This window comes from Triturus cristatus, chromosome 12 (assembly GCF_964204655.1).
Source record: "Triturus cristatus chromosome 12, aTriCri1.1, whole genome shotgun sequence".
Lineage (NCBI taxonomy): Eukaryota > Metazoa > Chordata > Amphibia > Caudata > Salamandridae > Triturus > Triturus cristatus.
Genome location: NC_140595.1, coordinates 122,358,094 through 122,376,573, shown reverse-complemented (window position 1 = coordinate 122,376,573; position 18,480 = coordinate 122,358,094). Strand labels below are relative to the sequence as shown.

Sequence of the window (18,480 nt, the reverse complement as noted above, 5' to 3'; positions counted from 1 at the left end):
TTCTTTCGTCGAATGTCCAGAGTTTCTTTTCAAGTTTGCAGGTTCAGGATAATCTAAAGTCTTGAGGCCCAACTCCCACTCTTATACTAATCTGGGGGGCTGGGATACCTGCTAGGTCACGCCTTATGGGTGGGACCTGGGAGGGGGTGGTTACACCCACTTCCCTTTGTCCAGTTTCGCGCCAGAGCTGGGGCTGGAGTGCCCCAGCGCCGGTTTGAACTGGACTATGCAAGGAACACCTTGTGTGCCCCAGGCATGTCTCATTCCTTTCAGCCCACCCTGCCCCAATACACTAAAGGCTGTCTGGGGAGGTGCTAGCACCTCCCCAAGCAGGAAACCTATTGTCCAGGCCTCCCTGGCTGGGATCACTCCCAGCTGCAGGAGGTCAGACTTGTGTCGTGGCAGCAGCATCCATTTTGTGATGCTGAGGCTTTGGTCAGAGGCTAACAGTGAAGTATGATTTTAACATGTCTTTCCCTCTAGAAGGGGGGAATAATATCCTCATGTCCAGAAATGGCATGGGGGTATTATTCCACAGTGTTAGACACCTTACATGACATGTTTCGATAAAGCCAAACCATAGTTACCATAACCGTCTAAGATTATAAGGCACTTTAAGAGTATATGGTAGGCTATATCATAGAACAGCTATAAGGACATGGTTCCGAAAGCTGCAGACAGGCTCAGCTCATGCTAGAGCACCATCTCACATGTTACCAAGCACTCTGCCTCCAGGATTGTTAAGGCCTGCCATAGGAGTGACTGATAGGTACACATGTGTCTATATGTAAGTTAGGTATAGGAATACTACACCTAAGCAAGGGGTGATTACACGACCTTGCCCCAGCTGAGTGATCAGCCAGTTGTGTCAAAATGGAAGGCCAGGCCAGGGGTGGCATAATACATGCTGCAGCCCCTGGTAGGCCTAGGGTACACCTATGCCCTGGGTACCTAGGGTACACTGTACAGGGGCCAATAAGGTGATCCTATCCAAATGGGTTATGCACCTAAAGTACATAGTATTAATTTAGAGAGAGAACAGCAGGGCTGTGGGTCTGATTAACAGGCCCACAGCCACATCTAAGTCGAAAACCAGTAAAGCAAAAGCAAAAAGTGGGGGTGAACATAGAAAGCAGACCCTACTCTCCTACACCGACCCCCCAAAAATATATATAATATACATTACTCAACTGTAGTTTAGAGATGGATCCTGAAAGACAAAAGTAGCTCAGGTCAGATGTGTGAAAATAACGCCCTGTTGCAATTCAGACCTGAAGAACAGATTCACTGTGCCAGGAATGCCGATAACAGGGTCAAGAGTCAAGCAGAGAAACAGGTCTTGACTGGAAAAACCAGAGGTACACTTATTGGAAGATGTGCTGAGGAATCCTGAGCAGCAGGGCCGGCTTTATGGCAGTGTGACTGGTGCGGCCGCACCGGGCGCTGACCTGGAAAGGGCGCTGACCTCAGGTAGGGCCGCTGTGTTTAGCATTAACTTAAGATTGGAGAGATGAGGGGCACTTTTGCCCAGTGGTAGTGAGGGAATTTGAGGGGTGTGAGGGCGCCAGAAATGATTTTGGCACCGGGCGCCACCAGCGCTAAAGCCGGCCCTGCTGAGCAGAGTTTATTTAGGACATGAGAGGAGGCATACTAGGGAATCAATGTGGGAAATCAAGAATGCGAATAAATCCTCTGGAGACAGGCAAGCTTCCTTTGGCTAAACCCCCAAAATGATCCAGAGGAACCCACGGCAACACCATAGCGATGGACCAGAAGCCATACTCTGGAATGTGAACCATCTCCTCCCTTTTAGAACCTTGTGGGAAAGACTTTTGCTGGCTTAGGCTAAGTAACATATCTCTCCCTCCCACCAGAAGACAGTGGGGGCAGCCTGTGCTACTTGTAGAGTAATGTAGTGGCGCTGCTGGTGCTATCACAAACAGCCATCTACTCTTGCGTTACTCCTCACCCTGTGCTGTTGTGGGGTGGGGAGAAGACACTGTAACTGCTTACCAAAAACGTTACAATGATGGCATGTTGCAGGGAGTCTTGGTGAGGAAAGAGATTTCAATTTGAGTAATCAGTTGTGAGGGCTGATGTTTACATTTCAAGAAGGTGAGTAGGATCCTGCAGAGTTCATATGCCGCATTCTGACAGACCTGCAGTCCCATCCTTACAGCATCAGCACCAATCCTCATCTCTGCTTTTATTCCACCCAACACCTCTCTAGATTCTCAAAGGCCTGCAGTCCCATCCTTACAGCATCAGGCCCAATCCTCATCTCTGCTTTTATTCCGCCCAACACCTCTCTAGATTCTCACAGGCCTGCAGTCCCATCCTTGCAGCATCAGGCCCAATCCTCATCTCTGCTTTTATTCCGCCCAGCACATCTCTAGATTCTCACAGGCCTGCAGTCCCATCCTTACAGCATAAGGACCATTCCTCTCCTCTGACTTCACTACGCCCGGTACCATGCTAGATTCTCGCATGCCTGCAGTCCCATCCTTACAGCATATAGACCATTCCTCTCCTCTGACTTCACTACGCCCGGTACCATGCTAGATTCTCGCATGCCTGCAGTCCCATCCTTGTAGCATCAAGACCATTCCTCTCCTCTAACTTCACTACGACCGCTACCATGCTAGATTCTCGCATGCCTACAGTCCCGTGCTTGCAGCATCAGGACCATTGCTCTCCTCTGACTTCACTACGCCCGGTACCATGCTAGATTCTAGCATGCCTGCAGTCCCATGCTTACAGCATCAGGCCCATTCCTCTCCTCTGACTTCACTACGCCCGGTACCATGCTAGATTCTCGCATGCCTGCAGTCCCATCCTTACATCATCAAGACCATCCCTCTCCTCTGACTTCACTACGCCCGGTACCATGCTAGATTCTCGCATGCCTGCAGTCCCATGCTTGCAGCATCAGGACCATTCCTCTCCTCTTGACTTCACTACGCCCGGTACCATGCTAGATTCTCGCATGTCTGCAGTCCCATCCTTGCAGCATCAGGACCATTCCTCTCCTCTGACTTCACTACGCCCAGTACCATGCTAGATTCTCGCGTGCCTGCAGTCCCATCCTTGTAGCATCAAGACCATTCCTCTCCTCTAACTTCACTACGCCCGCTACCATGCTAGATTCTCGCATGCCTACAGTCCCGTGCTTGCAGCATCAGGCCCATTCCTCTCCTCTGACTTCACTACGCCCGGTACCATGCTAGATTCTCGCATGCCTGCTGTCCCATCCTTGCAGCATCAGGACCTTTCCTCTCCTCTGACTTCCCTACGCCCGGTACCATGCTAGATTCTCGCATGCCTGCAGTCCCATGCTTGCAGCATCAGGACCATTCCTCTCCTCTGACTTCACTAGGCCCGGTACCATGCTAGATTCTCGCATGCCTGCAGCCCCCTCCTTTACAGCATCAGGACTTTCCTCTCTTCTGACTTCACTGCACCCGGTACCATGCTAGATTCTCGCATGCCAGCAGTCCCATCCTTGCAGCATCAGGACCATTCCTCTGACTTTACTTCGCCCGGTACCATGCTAGATTCTTGCATGCCTGCAGTCCCATGCTTGCAGCATCAGGACCATTCCTCTCCTCTGACTTCACTACGCCCGGTACCATGCTAGATTCTCGCATGCCTGCAGTCCAATGCTTGCAGCATTAGGACCATTCCTCTCCTCTGACTTCACTACGCCCGGTACCATGCTAGATTCTAGCATGCCTGCAGTCCCATCCTTACAGCATCAGGACCATTCCTCTCCTTTGACTTCACTACGCTCGGTACCATGCTAGATTCTTGCATACCTGCAGCCCCGTCCTTGCAGCATCAGGACCATTCCTCTCCTCTGACTTCACTACGCCAGGTACCATGCTAGATTCTTGCATGCTTGCAGTCCCATCCTTGCAGCATCAGGACCATTCCTCTCCTCTGACTTCACTACGCCCGGTACCATGCTAGATTCTTGCATACCATGAGCCCCATCCTTGCAGCATCAGGACCATTCCTCTCCTCTGACTTCCCTACGCCCGCTACCATGGTAGATTCTCGCATGCCTGCAGTCCCATGCTTGCAGCTTCAGGACCATTCCTCTCCTCCGACTTCACTACGCCTGGTACCATGCTAGATTCTCGCATGCCTGCAGTCCCATGCTTGCAGCATCAGGACCATTCCTCTCCTCTGACTTCACTACGCCGGGTACCATGCTAGATTCTCGCATGCCTGCAGTCCCATGCTTGCAGCGTCAGGACCATTCCTCTCCTCTGACTTCACTACGCCGGGTACCATGCTAGATTCTCGCATGCCTGCAGTCCCATCCTTGCAGCATCAGGACCATTCCTCTCCTCTTGACTTCACTACGCCGGGTACCATGCTAGATTCTCGCATGCCTGCAGTCCCATGCTTGCAGCATCAGGACCATTCCTCTCCTCTGACTTCACTACGCCGGGTACCATGCTAGATTCTCGCATGCCTGCAGTCCCATGCTTGCAGCATCAGGACCATTCCTCTCCTCTGACTTCACTACGCCCGGTACCATGCTAGATTCTTGCATGCCTGCAGTCCCATGCTTGCAGCATCAGGACCATTCCCCTCCTCTGACTTCACTACGCCGGGTACCATGCTAGATTCTCGCATGCCTGCAGTCCCATCCTTGCAGCATCAGGACCATTCCTCTCCTCTGACTTCACTACGCCCGGTACCATGCTAGATTCTCGCATGCCTGCAGTCCCATCCTTGCAGCATCAGGACCATTCCTCTCCTCTGACTTCACTACGCCGGGTACCATGCTAGATTCTCGCATGCCTGCAGTCCCATCCTTGCAGCATCAGGACCATTCCTCTCCTCTAACTTCACTACGCCCGCTACCATGCTAGATTCTCGCATGCCTGCAGTCCCATGCTTGCAGCATCAGGACCATTCCTCTCCTCTGACTTCACTACGCCCGGTACCATGCTAGATTCTCGCATGCCTACAGTCCAGTGCTTGCAGCATCAGGCCCATTCCTCTCCTCTGACTTCACTACGCCCAGTACCATGCTAGATTCTCGCATGCCTGCAGTCCCATGCTTGCAGCATCAGGACCATTCCTCTCCTCTGACTTCACTACGCCGGGTACCATGCTAGATTCTCGCATGCCTACAGTCCCGTGCTTGCAGCATCAGGCCCATTCCTCTCCTCTGACTTCACTACGCCCAGTACCATGCTAGATTCTCGCATGCCTGCAGTCCCATCCTTGCAGCATCAGGACCCTTCCTCTCCTCTGACTTCACTACGCCAGGTACCATGCTAGATTCTAGCATGCCTGCAGTCCCATCCTTACAGCATCAGGACCATTCCTCTCCTCTGACTTCACTACGCTTGGTACCATGCTAGATTCTTGCATGCCTGCAGTCCCATGCTTGCAGCATCAGGACCATTCCTCTCCTCTGACTTCCCTACGCCCGGTACCATGGTAGATTCTCGCATGCCTGCAGTCCAATGCTTGCAGCATCAGGACCATTCCTCTCCTCTGACTTCACTACGCCCGGTACCATGCTAGATTCTCGCATGCCTGCAGTCCCATCCTTACAGCATCAGGACCTTTCCTCTCCTCTGACTTCCCTACGCCCGGTACCATGGTAGATTCTCGCATGCCTGCAGTCCCATGCTTGCAGCATCAGGACCATTCCTCTCCTCTGACTTCACTACGCCCGGTACCATGCTAGATTCTTGCATGCCTGCAGTCCCATGCTTGCAGCATCAGGACCATTCCTCTCCTCTGACTTCACTACGCCGGGTACCATGCTAGATTCTCGCATGCCTGCAGTCCCATGCTTGCAGCATCAGGACCATTCCTCTCCTCTGACTTCACTACGCCCGGTACCCTGCTAGATTCTCGCATGCCTGCTGTCCCATCCTTGCAGCATCAGGACCTTTCCTCTCCTCTGACTTCCCTACGCCCGGTACCATGGTAGATTCTCGCATGCCTGCAGTCCCATGCTTGCAGCTTCAGGACCATTCCTCTCCTCTGACTTCACTACGCCCGGTACCATGCTAGATTCTCGCATGCCTGCAGTCCCATCCTTGCAGCATCAGGACCATTCCTCTCCTCTGACTTCACTACGCCCGGTACCCTGCTAGATTCTCGCATGCCTGCTGTCCCATCCTTGCAGCATCAGGACCTTTCCTCTCCTCTGACTTCCCTACGCCCGGTACCATGGTAGATTCTCGCATGCCTGCAGTCCCATGCTTGCAGCTTCAGGACCATTCCTCTCCTCTGACTTCACTACGCCTGGTACCATGCTAGATTCTCGCATGCCTGCAGTCCCATGCTTGCAGCATCAGGACCATTCCTCTCCTCTGACTTCACTACGCCGGGTACCATGCTAGATTCTCGCATGCCTGCAGTCCCATGCTTGCAGCATCAGGACCATTCCTCTCCTCTGACTTCACTACGCCTGGTACCCTGCTAGATTCTCGCATGCCTGCTGTCCCATCCTTGCAGCATCAGGACCTTTCCTCTCCTCTTACTTCCCTACGCCCGGTACCATGGTAGATTCTCGCATGCCTGCAGTCCCATGCTTGCAGCTTCAGGACCATTCCTCTCCTCTGACTTCACTACGCCCGGTACCATGGTAGATTCTCGCATGCCTGCAGTCCCATGCTTGCAGCTTCAGGACCATTCCTCTCCTCTGACTTCACTACGCCTGGTACCATGCTAGATTCTTGCATGCCTGCAGTCCCATGCTTGCAGCTTCAGGACCATTCCTCTCCTCTGACTTCACTACGCCTGGTACCATGCTAGATTCTCGCGTGCCTGCAGTCCCATGCTTGCAGCATCAGGACCATTCCTCTCCTCTGACTTCACTACGCCAGGTACCATGCTAGATTCTAGCATGCCTGCAGTCCCATCCTTACAGCATCAGGACCATTCCTCTCCTCTGACTTCCCTACGCCCGGTACCATGGTAGATTCTCGCATGCCTGCAGTCCCATCCTTGCAGCATCAGGACCATTCCTCTCCTCTGACTTCACTACGCCCGGTACCATGCTAGATTCTAGCATGCCTGCAGTCCCATCCTTACAGCATCAGGACCTTTCCTCTCCTCTGACTTCCCTACGCCCGGTACCATGCTAGATTCTTGCATACCTGCAGCCCCATCCTTGCAGCATCAGGACCTTTCCTCTCCTCTGACTTCCCTACGCCCGGTACCATGCTAGATTCTTGCATACCTGCAGCCCCATCCTTGCAGCATCAGGACCTTTCCTCTCCTCTGACTTCCCTACGCCCGGTACCATGGTAGATTCTCGCATGCCTGCAGTCCCATGCTTGCAGCTTCAGGACCATTCCTCTCCTCTGACTTCACTACGCTCGGTACCATGCTAGATTCTTGCATACCTGCAGCCCCGTCCTTGCAGCATCAGGACCATTCCTCTCCTCTGACTTCACTACGCCAGGTACCATGCTAGATTCTAGCATGCCTGCAGCCCCATCCTTGCAGCATCAGGACCATTCCTCTCCTCTGACTTCACTACGCCAGGTACCATGCTAGATTCTAGCATGCCTGCAGTCCCATCCTTACAGCATCAGGACCATTCCTCTCCTCTGACTTCACTACGCTTGGTACCATGCTAGATTCTTGCATGCCTGCAGTCCCATGCTTGCAGCATCAGGCCCATTCCTCTCCTCTGACTTCCCTACGCCCGGTACCATGCTAGATTCTCGCATGCCTGCAGTCCCATCCTAACAACATCAGGACCTTTCCTGCCCTCTACCTTCTCTGCACTAAACACCATGCTAGATTCTCACAGCATCGAAACGTTTCCCTCCTCTGACTTCACTGCAACCAACTCCACTCGTTTTTGGTAGGCACACGGAGATTAAGTGATTTGCCCAGAATCACAGTATGTTGAGCAGACGCCAAGACTCGAGCCTGGTTCCCCAGCTCTGCCCCGTAGCACCACCGCCTCTCCCCTTGTATCGCCCCGCGGGTTCTTACTCCTGGCTAGCTGTATTCCCATCCTTGCAGCCACTGGCTACCTCCGTAGGACAGGGTACCCGCAGCTCTACTCCCTGGTCTGCCGTCCCGGGCCCCCCGCCCCAGGACCCTTGTCCTCAGCCCGTCCTCCGGTTCCAGGCGATCATTGTTGCCGCAGTGGCGGCCTTTCCTTCCTCAGGAAGCTGAGCCCGAGCGCGAGAAACAATTGAGCTGGAAAAACACAGGCCCTGGGAGGCAGCCAGCGCCGGGGGGCCGAGGCCGCGGGCGGGTGGGGGCAGGATTGTGGACACTCCGAACAAGATGGTGCTCGCCTCCTGGCGACCAAAACAGCCAATACAGAAACCCCCGCAGCGTGACCTCGCCAGCACACGCACCCCGAGACCAGTATGGACCGACCACCACTGCGCCAATTACGTAGAATTCAGCTAAAAGAAGTAGTAATTTTTTTTGCTACTTAAGCCACAAATTACCCGTGCCTCCCACTGACCGCATTGTACATAGGAAGTGGAGAATGGGTGTGATTCTAGGCAAATGCCCAAAAAAACAATCTGGCTCTGCAATGCAACTGGTGTACGTGTAAAGCGCTTCAATGCCCTTCGACCGAGTTCATGCTATATAAAACTGTATAAGTAATTTAAAAATATGAAAAAAAGATCGTTTAACTCTGCGCTTGTCACTCCAACCTCCTCACCTCACCCGCTCCTTTTAACCTTTTGATTTATGGACGTTTCACTGTCCCGTCTGGTTCCTCAGTCATGCCAGCTACCCGTACCTTCTTTACCTTCCCTCCAATGGGTATTTCATTCCCACCTTCAGCCTCCTTGTTTCACCTATCCTTCCCATTGCACCTCTTTTGGGCATCTTTCTACCGCATGCTGATCACAAAACAATCTCTCTTTGGCTTCTTATTTTTTATTTTACAGAGTCTTATATAGCGCGAACTTGACCCGAATCGGGTACCAGAGCGCTTTACATAGCACCAGTTGCATTACATGAGGACACATTCTTCATTTTTGTTAGGCACTGGGAGGTTAAGTGATTTGCCCAGAATCACAGGATGTTCGACGTCATTGCTGAGACTCGAACCCAGTTCCTCAGATTTGAGGTCGACCGCCCTAGCCGGTAGGCCAACTCCTCTCTTCTACCCGCAGCCACCACGCGCCTCACTTTAACCCAGTGGTTCTTCACCCATTGTCCGCGAACCAGAAGGGGTCCTTGTAGCTTACTTAGGGGATCAGCAACTGCTTAGAAAACTAAATATTAAAAAATTAATAAAGTACATGTACATAAGCAAAATGTAAAGATTTTAAATGCTCTGTAATGTGAGGGAATTTGAAATTAGCAGCTAAAAATTACGTTGTTATCCTTGAATCTTGATTCGTGAGGCCAGGACAAGTACAGCAAAAATAAGCTAGTACAGATGACTGGTGGCCCCTAATGAAGCAGGACTCGTATGCGCCAACAAAATCAGAACATGCACTAGGAGAAAAGAAAGAAAGACAGTCATACGCTAGAATTTACCATATTGCTTAGTTTATCAAAAATAAAACAAAATACTTAAAGGTCCAACCTTCTCATTAAAATTCACATTTACATATCTTTCACTTTTTTTGTTTGTTTACCAATTAAATAAAATATTTCATAATTTGTGTATGTGTTTGATGTGTAGCTGTTTATCTATTTTTCAGTATTGAATTGAGGTTCGAATAGTAGAAATTTCTTAGGTGGGTCCCCAGCTTCTAGTACTTATTCAGAGGGGTCTACAGAAGTCAAAAGTTTAAGATCCACTAGTTTAACCCTTACTCATGTGCTCTTGACTACCAGGGGGCCGTATAACACAAACACCCCGGGAGCACAATGGGCGTTTGCACCCACTTTATGCGCCTCCTGGGCACTTTATTACAGAAGGTGCTGCAGATACTTGTGCAGCCCCTTTTGTAATACAGATAGCGCTGGCGCACATACAGCGCCAGCGCTATCAATAGAGGGTGTTCCTTTATTTGCATGGGGCTTCTCCCCATGCAAATGAGGGAATCACTTCGCTTCGGAGCCCGTGCCGCTGTACTGATGTGGGCGCAGAGGCAATCATGCCTTTAGAAGGCACACTGAAAGTGTGCCATAACAAGTTTGGCGCTCTTTTAGTGCACCTAATAAATGCAGCCCTCTAAAGGAATGAAAGGTGGTCCCAGGGACCCCCAAGACATACCCTTGCAGGCAGGTGCAGTCACTCACTGCACCCTCCTGCAAGAGGATCTCAAATCCCATTTAAAGATGCAGGCGGGTTTACGCCTGCACAGAGAAACACGGAGCAGCTGCTCTGTATTTCACTTGACATGGAAAGTGCGCCCTATCTGTTATGGGACCATTATTTATTCCATACCCCACCAATCCTTACTGGCACTTATCACCCTTAATTCTTCCTCTCTTACTTTAGACTTCTGATCAGCCATTCTCTCATGTCTCCTCCGCCCCCCTCTAGTCTCTTTAGCCTACAGACTATTTCTTGTTGCCTCTCTTTCTTTCTCTCCGTATTAAGCATTCTCATCTTTTGTCTCTCACACATACAGTTACTCCCAGGGCTGGCCTTGGGCGAGCTGGGCCCAGGCTCGGGGCTCCAGTATTCTAAGGCACGAAGCATGGAGATGACTAAATTAATGTCATGCAATCAGCAGCTCGTCCATCCCACTTGGCCTCAATCGGTCCCGTTAAAGACTTTGTTATCAGCCCTTAGTGTACCTCAGCATTATTATTGTCACCCCATCAATCCCTTGACCCAGCATCGGATTGGTAATGCGGGCTCTCGGGCAATGCCCCAGGAGCCGGTGTCCGAGCTCCAGCTGTGGGCTGCTTTTTTGAGCAGCCTGGGGGCCGATTTGGGCAGTTTCTGCGTTGATCGATGCCACCAGCGGCCAAGTGGGTGCCTGAGTGGCCTTTGTGGAGGCAGATGGGTGTCCATTACCTTCTTTTTATCAAGGGGCAGAGGTGTCACTCCCTTTTTCTCACTGGGCCGGCCCAATAACCGGGGGCAGGGGAACTGAGCAAAAGTGGCCTCAGGTGTTTCACCAGTGTAAAATAATCAGTGCATTTTTTTTTACCCCCCCCTTTTTTTAAATAAAATTTCGCCGAAGCAGTGTTTTGCGGAAAGGCAATGTGCAAATGTGGGCCACTTTTTTTTAGCCGATTTTTAATCCAATCCAATCCTTGACCTCCTCCCAACTTCCTCACACCTCCTGCTGTCTCACCGCAACCACCCTCCACCACCACAACAAACCCCAATTTTTTTTTCCAGCACAGGGCTCTATCGCGTTCCATCCGATTTAGGGCCGGCCCTGGTTGCTCCCATCTCCCAGCTTCATTATCTTACCCACACTCGTCTTTCTCTCTCTCAGCCTGTTCCTACGCATAACCTCCGTATCCCACACACCATCTTTCTCAGGCCTCCGTATAATCCTTTCTTGCACTTGCGTTCTCTTAACTTCACCACTCATTAAGTCACCCCCTTTCTGCTTTTGTTTCCCTGTCAGGACCAGCCAGGGCTCCGTGCACATCATCGTGGCACAGACGAAGGATAACAAGTTCACGCTGAACCAGAGCAGCGCCGTGTTCAGCAGCATCCCAGAGGTGGTGCACCACTACAGCACTGAGAAACTTCCCTTCAAGGGGGCCGAGCACATGAGCCTGCTGCACCCCGTGCACTGCACGTCACACTAGCATGGCCAGAGCCTGGACAGCTGCACACACTGCACTTGTGAGACAATCTTGAGGCGTTCTTGCACTTTATTAAGGCCTCTTGGTGCACCGCTCTTTTAGTGCAAGAGCCTGCAGGAACATGTGCACTGCACTATGTGACACCAGAGCATCTGGACCTCCAGCAACAGCATTAGAAATACAAGTGCTCGAGGAACCGTGTGCAATGCACTATTACACAAGAACATGAGGCACTATATGCACTGCAGTTGAAATTCAAGAGCCGTAAATACTACCAGTAAGACCAGAGGTGGAAGGCCTTTGTACACCAATAACACTAGAATTTGAGCACATACGTACAGCAAAATGAATTATACGAGACCCAGAGGCACTTAGAGCCTGGAGCACTAGCGATAAACCCAGAACATGTGGCCTTTCTCCCTTTGCACTAGTAAGTGAAGAGCCTGTGGCTCTGTGTGCACCAGTACTCATGACCCCAAGGCCCCATGTCCATCTGTAACACAAGAGACTGAGGCCTTCTGTGACACAAGAGCCTGAGGCTCAATGTCCATCTGTAACACAAGAGCCCGAAGGCCTTCTGTCCTTATGTAACACAAGAGCCCAAGGCCCCTTGTCCATCTGTGACGCAAGAGCCAGAGGCCCTCTGTAACACAAGAGACTGACGCCTTCTGTAACACAAGACCCTGAGGCTCCCTGTCCATCTGTAACACAAGAGCCCGAGGCCTTCTGTCCTTATGTAACACAAGAGCCTGAGGCCCCTTGTCCATCTGTGACGAAAGAGCCAGAGTCCCTCTGCCATCTGTAACACAAGAGACTGAGGCATTCTGTAACACAAGAGCCTGAGGCTCCCTGTCCAATTGTAACACAAGAGCCTGAGGCCCTCTGTCCATCTGTAACACAAGAGCCCAAGGCCCTCTGTCCATCTGTAACACAAGAGCTCGAGGCCTTCTGTAACTCAAGAGCCAGAGGTTCCCTGTCCGTCTTTAACACAAGGGCCCGAAACCCTCTGTCCTTCTGTAACACAAGAGCCCGAAGCTCCCTGACCATCTGTGACACAAAAGCCCAAGTTCCTTATGTAACACAAAAGCCGGAGGCCCTCTGTCCTTCTGTAACACAAGAGCCCAAGGCCCTCTGTCCTTCTGTAGCCCAAGAGCCCGAGGCTCCCTGTCCATCTGTAACACAAGAGCACGAGGCCACCTGTCCTTCTGTAACACAAGAGCCCGAGACCCTCTGTCCTTCTGTAACACAATAGACCGAGGCCCCCTGTCTCATCAGTTACTCAAGACCCTGCAGCCTTCCATGCACCAGTAACACAAGCCCAAGACCCTTCATTGGCAGCACTAGTAGTGCAGGAGCCTGCGACCCACAGTGTGCTGCACAAATACCTCACAGGCTGTGGTTCCTCCCTACACTAGTAAACACAATAGCCTGAGCCCATTGGTGCAGTGACAACAAGGCTGGCGACACTGTACACTGCACCAGTAACGTACGAGCCCCAGGTCTTCATCCACCATACCAGTACACCAGTGTGCACTGCATCAGAACATAAGAGCTCAAGACTTTGTACATCAGTAACAGAAGGGCATTGTGCCGCCCGTGTACCAATGTGCATGAGACTGTCTATGCAGGGTACCTCTAACACAAGAGGGAAAAAACCTTTACAACGCAATCATTAGATTGCACTACCTTTACAACGCAGTCATTATATCGCAACATTCTTTACATCGCATGTCATTACAATGCAGCCATTACATCGCATGTCACTACAACGCATGTCATTACAACGCATGTCTCTACAACGCATGTCACTACAACGCAGGCATTACATCGCAAGTCATTACAATGCATACCATTACAATGCATAGTACCCTTACACTATCTGACACTTACCCTACTGTTGCACTCACTGAAGTTACAATAGTAATTTTTACCCCACACTATCCAACACTTACCTTAAATGCGATGTAATGGTATGCATTGTAATGGTATGCATTGTATTTGTATGATGCGATGTAATGGAATGCGTTGTAAAGGTAGTTTCTAAAAATGTAATGTAATGGCATGCTATGTAAAAGAATGCGTTGTAAAGGATGTTGCGATGTAAAAACTGCGTTGTAAAGGCAATCATTGTAAATGTATGCGTTGTAACGTCATACATTCAACACAAGAGCTAAGGTCCTATGCACATTGCACCAGTTATTCAAGTACCAGAAGCCCTGTGCACCTGATGCCTTTCGTACACTGCACCATAAACAACAGAGCTGAGGGCCTCTATGCACCACATGAATAACCACAGTTCCAAAGGACGTCTATGTACCATTGACACCACAGCTGACGTCCCACTGTGTACAGTACAAGCAGTAAAAGTCTGAGGTCCTCTACGTGTGGCTCCAATATTCCAGGGTCATGTGTGCCCTGTGTTACACAGGAGTATGACGTCCTCTATGGGTGGCTCCAGTAATCCAGGGTCATATGTGCACTGTGTTACACAAGAGTCTGATGTGTTCTATGTACTACACCAGTAGCATGTTCTTGAAGCTTCTGTGCACTGCGCAGTAACAAAAACCTGAGACCCTCTGTACATTGCTGTAGTAACACAAGAGTCTTAGGGAGATATTTCAACTACTTCACTAACCATAAGCCTTATTTCTTCCGTTCATTGGCTCATAACCCCATCCTGAGGGCTTTCGTGCATTGCACGAGTAACAAGAACCCGAAAGTACCCAAACACATTACATGTACTGCAAGAGCCCGGCAGTCTAGGCCCCGTAGCAGTAACTCAAGTGCACGTCTCATCGATGCATCATTCCCTCACTAGTCGCAGGTCCCTTGCCCTACAGTAACACAAGTGCCTCATACCCACTGCGCTCCAGCATGTAGCAACCCAAGAACAAGAGGCCCTGTGAGCACAGCATTCATAACATAAGAGGCCAAAGCCCGGGGTGCTCTTGAACAGTAACACAAGTACTAGACACTCTGTGCACTGATCCAGGAGCTGGAGTTCTAGGCGGACTGTACTCTTCACCACTGGCAACTGAGACAAGGCCTAACTGCACTGCACCAGTAACAGAAGCAAACTGCTGTCCATGCAACCGTAACACTGTAGCCTAAAGCCATCTGCCACCGCACCAACACCAGCTCCAACCGCCTGAAGACCTCTGTGCAAGCCACTATTAACTCAAGACTCATTGCACCAGTTATAGAAGGCCATATGGCCTCCAAGCACCACACCACGTTAAGCGTAAAATAACACCGCGGTCCCAGGTGTACCAATAGCACTAGGGACAGAGGGCCTTTCAGCACTGCACCGGCAGCACAAGCCAAAGAGATGACCGCCACTGTGTACACTCCAAAAAGTGATATCCTGAGCAGTGACGCTGAACTACACATGGACAAAATGGGCATCTTGGAGATAACTGCATGGAAGGCACCCAGAGAGGGGACAACTACATAACCAATGCTTTGACGAAAACATACCCTCCAAGCTGACAATACATGGGCAAAAATTGTATCAGGAGAGATGGCAACTAAACAACACCTTTACAGCAGAGACATTTTGAGAGCGGTGCAACAATACGACCCATTGAAAGAAGAGATATCTCGAGCGGTGACAACTACACAACATGTTTAAAAACACGCAACACAGGAGGAAACAACTGCTTAACGCAAAGGCAGGAGGAAACAACTGCTTAACGCAAAGGCACAAAGGGCATCCAAGGAGGTGACACCTAATTGACCAACACTATAAGAGAAGAAATATGTGGTGAGATGACAACTGTACAGCACATTGACAAAATGGACCTCTGGAGAGGTGATAACTTCCTAATACATTGAGAGAAGAGTTATCCGAAGTGGGGACAATTGTACAACACACTGTCAAAAAGGGGGTAGCAACTATTTAACACAGAGGCACAAAAGACATCCAGAGGGATCACAACTTATTGATTCACGTTGACCGGAGAGATATCCAGTGAGGTGACAGCTGTACAACACATTAACCCAAGGGCAACTGGAGAAGTGACGACTACACAACATATTGATGGGAGAGACATCCATAGGGGTGAAACTACAGAACCTATTTGGGTAACAGATAAACCTAGAGCTGACAATACTCAACAAACTGGCAAAACAGTGTCCAGGAGGAAACAACTACTAAACATGTAGGCCCATAAGACATCCAGAGATATGACAACTACTTTATCAACACGTTGAGAGAGGAAAAGAGATATGTGGTGAGGTGACAGCTGTACAACACGCTGACAAAATGGGCCTCTGGCAAAGTTCTCACTACATAATACACTGAGAGAAGAGCTATGCGAAGAGGTGGCAACTGTAGGAAACACGGTAAAAATGGAGGTAGCAACTACATAACACAGAGACAGGAAAGACATCCGTAGGAGTGACAACTATTCGATCGACATTGATAAAAAGATATCCAGTGAGGTGACCGCTTTGACAGTACACGATTCCGGGTGGTACCAGCTACTTAACACATTGATCGAAGAGACATTCAAAGTGGTTACAACTACACAACACCATGCAAAAGTGAATGCCGGAGAGAAGGCAACAGTACGAAACAGACAAACGAGCATAAGGAGAGATTTTTGCAACATAGACACAAAAACAAGATGTGGGGTTGAAATCACTAAGTGTTCAGAAAAGATGTATAACTATATGACTGACAAAAAAACTTCCTGCTTCTTATATTCCATCACAAGACAGTATATGCGCTTCCGTACTTTGCTGTCCAGCTCTCTACTCTTCCATGTATCCCGCCTTTCACATCGACATATGTATTGAGTTTTTTCAGCCTCGGTGTATCCTGTTTTCCAGTAACACTAACTGTATAATGAATTGTTTTTTTAAACCAGACTCATGAACGTTCAGACATCAAAAAGCAAAAATAGTCTGTCATCTCTGTGGGGGTGTATTCGTAACCAGTTGCTTCGATGTCTGTTTTTTTTTTTATTTATGAGACTTCATAACGATTTTTATCATGCAAGGTGGGATATGCACACTGCTCTGCCTCAATTTCTAATGTTATTTGTTTTACTGTGAGTTGCAATAAAGTTACCTTGGACTCCAGTGTGTTTTTCTAGCTGACCTAGGCATCTGACGCTGGCTGAAGTGGTCAGTTCTCTTAGATCCATAGCAGTGACTTTCAGCGGTGCTAGGGGATTCCCTCTGGGTTAACATCCCAGTAGGGTCAATTGTGGGGCGATATCCGTTGGTTGCCAGCTTCAGTCAGTCTATGAGAAGGGTTCTCAAGGTTAAATTCTGTGGGATCCTAGTCGTAAAATGAGTTTGGCAGCACTCATCCTCAAGTCTGTGGGGGTGGGGACCTGCCAAGTAAGTTTCTTTGAGTCTTCCACTTTGCCTAGTTCTTGAAGGAGATTCCACTTTGAGTTAACACTGCTGTTCAATTTCTTCTCCTTAATCAGTTGTGGAGGTTCTCGGACTCCTTCCTCAGGGTTTCAATCCAGGTTCCTGATGGTGGGCTGTATTAAGTGTAATGCATTCTAGGGATTTCCAGCCTCCAACCTGAGCAGATTCTCACAAAGTGAATCACATTGGGTTCTATAGGCAGGATAATGTAAGGAGCAGTAGCTTCTGATGAGTGGCGTATAGGTCCAGTGTCCGACAAAAGTACTTGGCCATTAATGATTCTAAAGGGCTGAGGGAGAAAAAATTGCATGCCTTCTAGCTGGAGCGCTGCCAACTGTTAGGGCAGGGCCAGATTTGCAAACTGCCCCCCTTAAAAATCAGGCACGACCCCTTGTAATGTTAGCTTTTAGGAAGGTAGTAGAAAAAATGCCAAATCCAGTCTACGATATACAAATAAAGTTAGTGGGGATTTTCGCCAATCAAATAACTCAATTAATCTCCCCTATGCTGTTGATATATAGTTCATGTCAAATCCTTCAGAACATAGGCCACAACTTGATTTCTCCGAACAGATTGCATTTAGCCATTACATGGAAGTGTAGGTCCATTTAACCTTCCGTACTGAATGTTCGACGTAGCAGGCTTCAGAAAGCCCTATCAACGATTGCTAAAGGGGAGCAAAACACGGATCTGCTCAATTTTTTGAACTGATGTGAAATATGTTTGTACGCAATTAATAAATAAACACAGTATGCCAATATCATGACGAGTTTTGTTTGAATTATCTGATTAAGGAAAAGTGAAGGTCTCCATCACCGTTATTTGGATGTTATATTCAGAATTTTAGCTTTTGTTCTACTATGTTTCAAAAACTCACCAGTGTCCCTTTCCAAGTGCAAATGCCCACTGTAGAAGTATTACCATTAGGTACCAGGGTGATTTGGACCAGTCGACCAACAAGAGAGAACATCCACCAGCATCACACGTCATGTAAGGCCTTAAGGCTACCTAGCAACCCCTTACAAAGCCAGCCACACGTACACATTTAACCTATGGAGACAGGTTTTTAAGGGCACTAGTGCTTTTTTCAGGAGGCAAAAGGGCACAGTGCCATGCAGATGCACTGAATAGATAGACGGCCATTGAGCCCCTCATATCTCACAGATACATTGCTCTTAGGCTGAGTAGCGGCATCCCCATGAATGGCTAATGAAAACCTAATTTTCGGATTTTCTCAAGATATTTTGCTTATTAAAAGGGATACAAAAATTCAATGCATTTCAGATATTGGCTCTTCACCAGGAAAGTATTGCTTCTATAGGTCTTAAAAGTCACAGTGTCTGCAGAGAAAAACACAAAAAAAACAGTGTTCACATAAGTGTCGTGCTTATTTGGAAACAC

At 49.3% G+C, this 18,480-nt stretch overlaps 1 protein-coding gene across 2 annotated transcripts in view; it reads left to right on the top strand.

Moving 5' to 3' along the window:
* The window catches only part of SHE (Src homology 2 domain containing E), a 117,318-nt gene extending 99,481 nt beyond the window's left edge, over nucleotides 1-17,837 (top strand). For both annotated transcript variants that reach the window (XM_085639954.1, XM_085639953.1), the window contains exon 7: nucleotides 11,511-17,837. In XM_085639954.1, coding sequence (XP_085496080.1) covers nucleotides 11,511-11,697 — 187 coding nt within the window. In that variant the 3' untranslated portion in view covers nucleotides 11,698-17,837. The remainder of the gene's footprint in view (nucleotides 1-11,510) is intronic.
* Nucleotides 17,838-18,480: the final 643 nt, after the last annotated feature.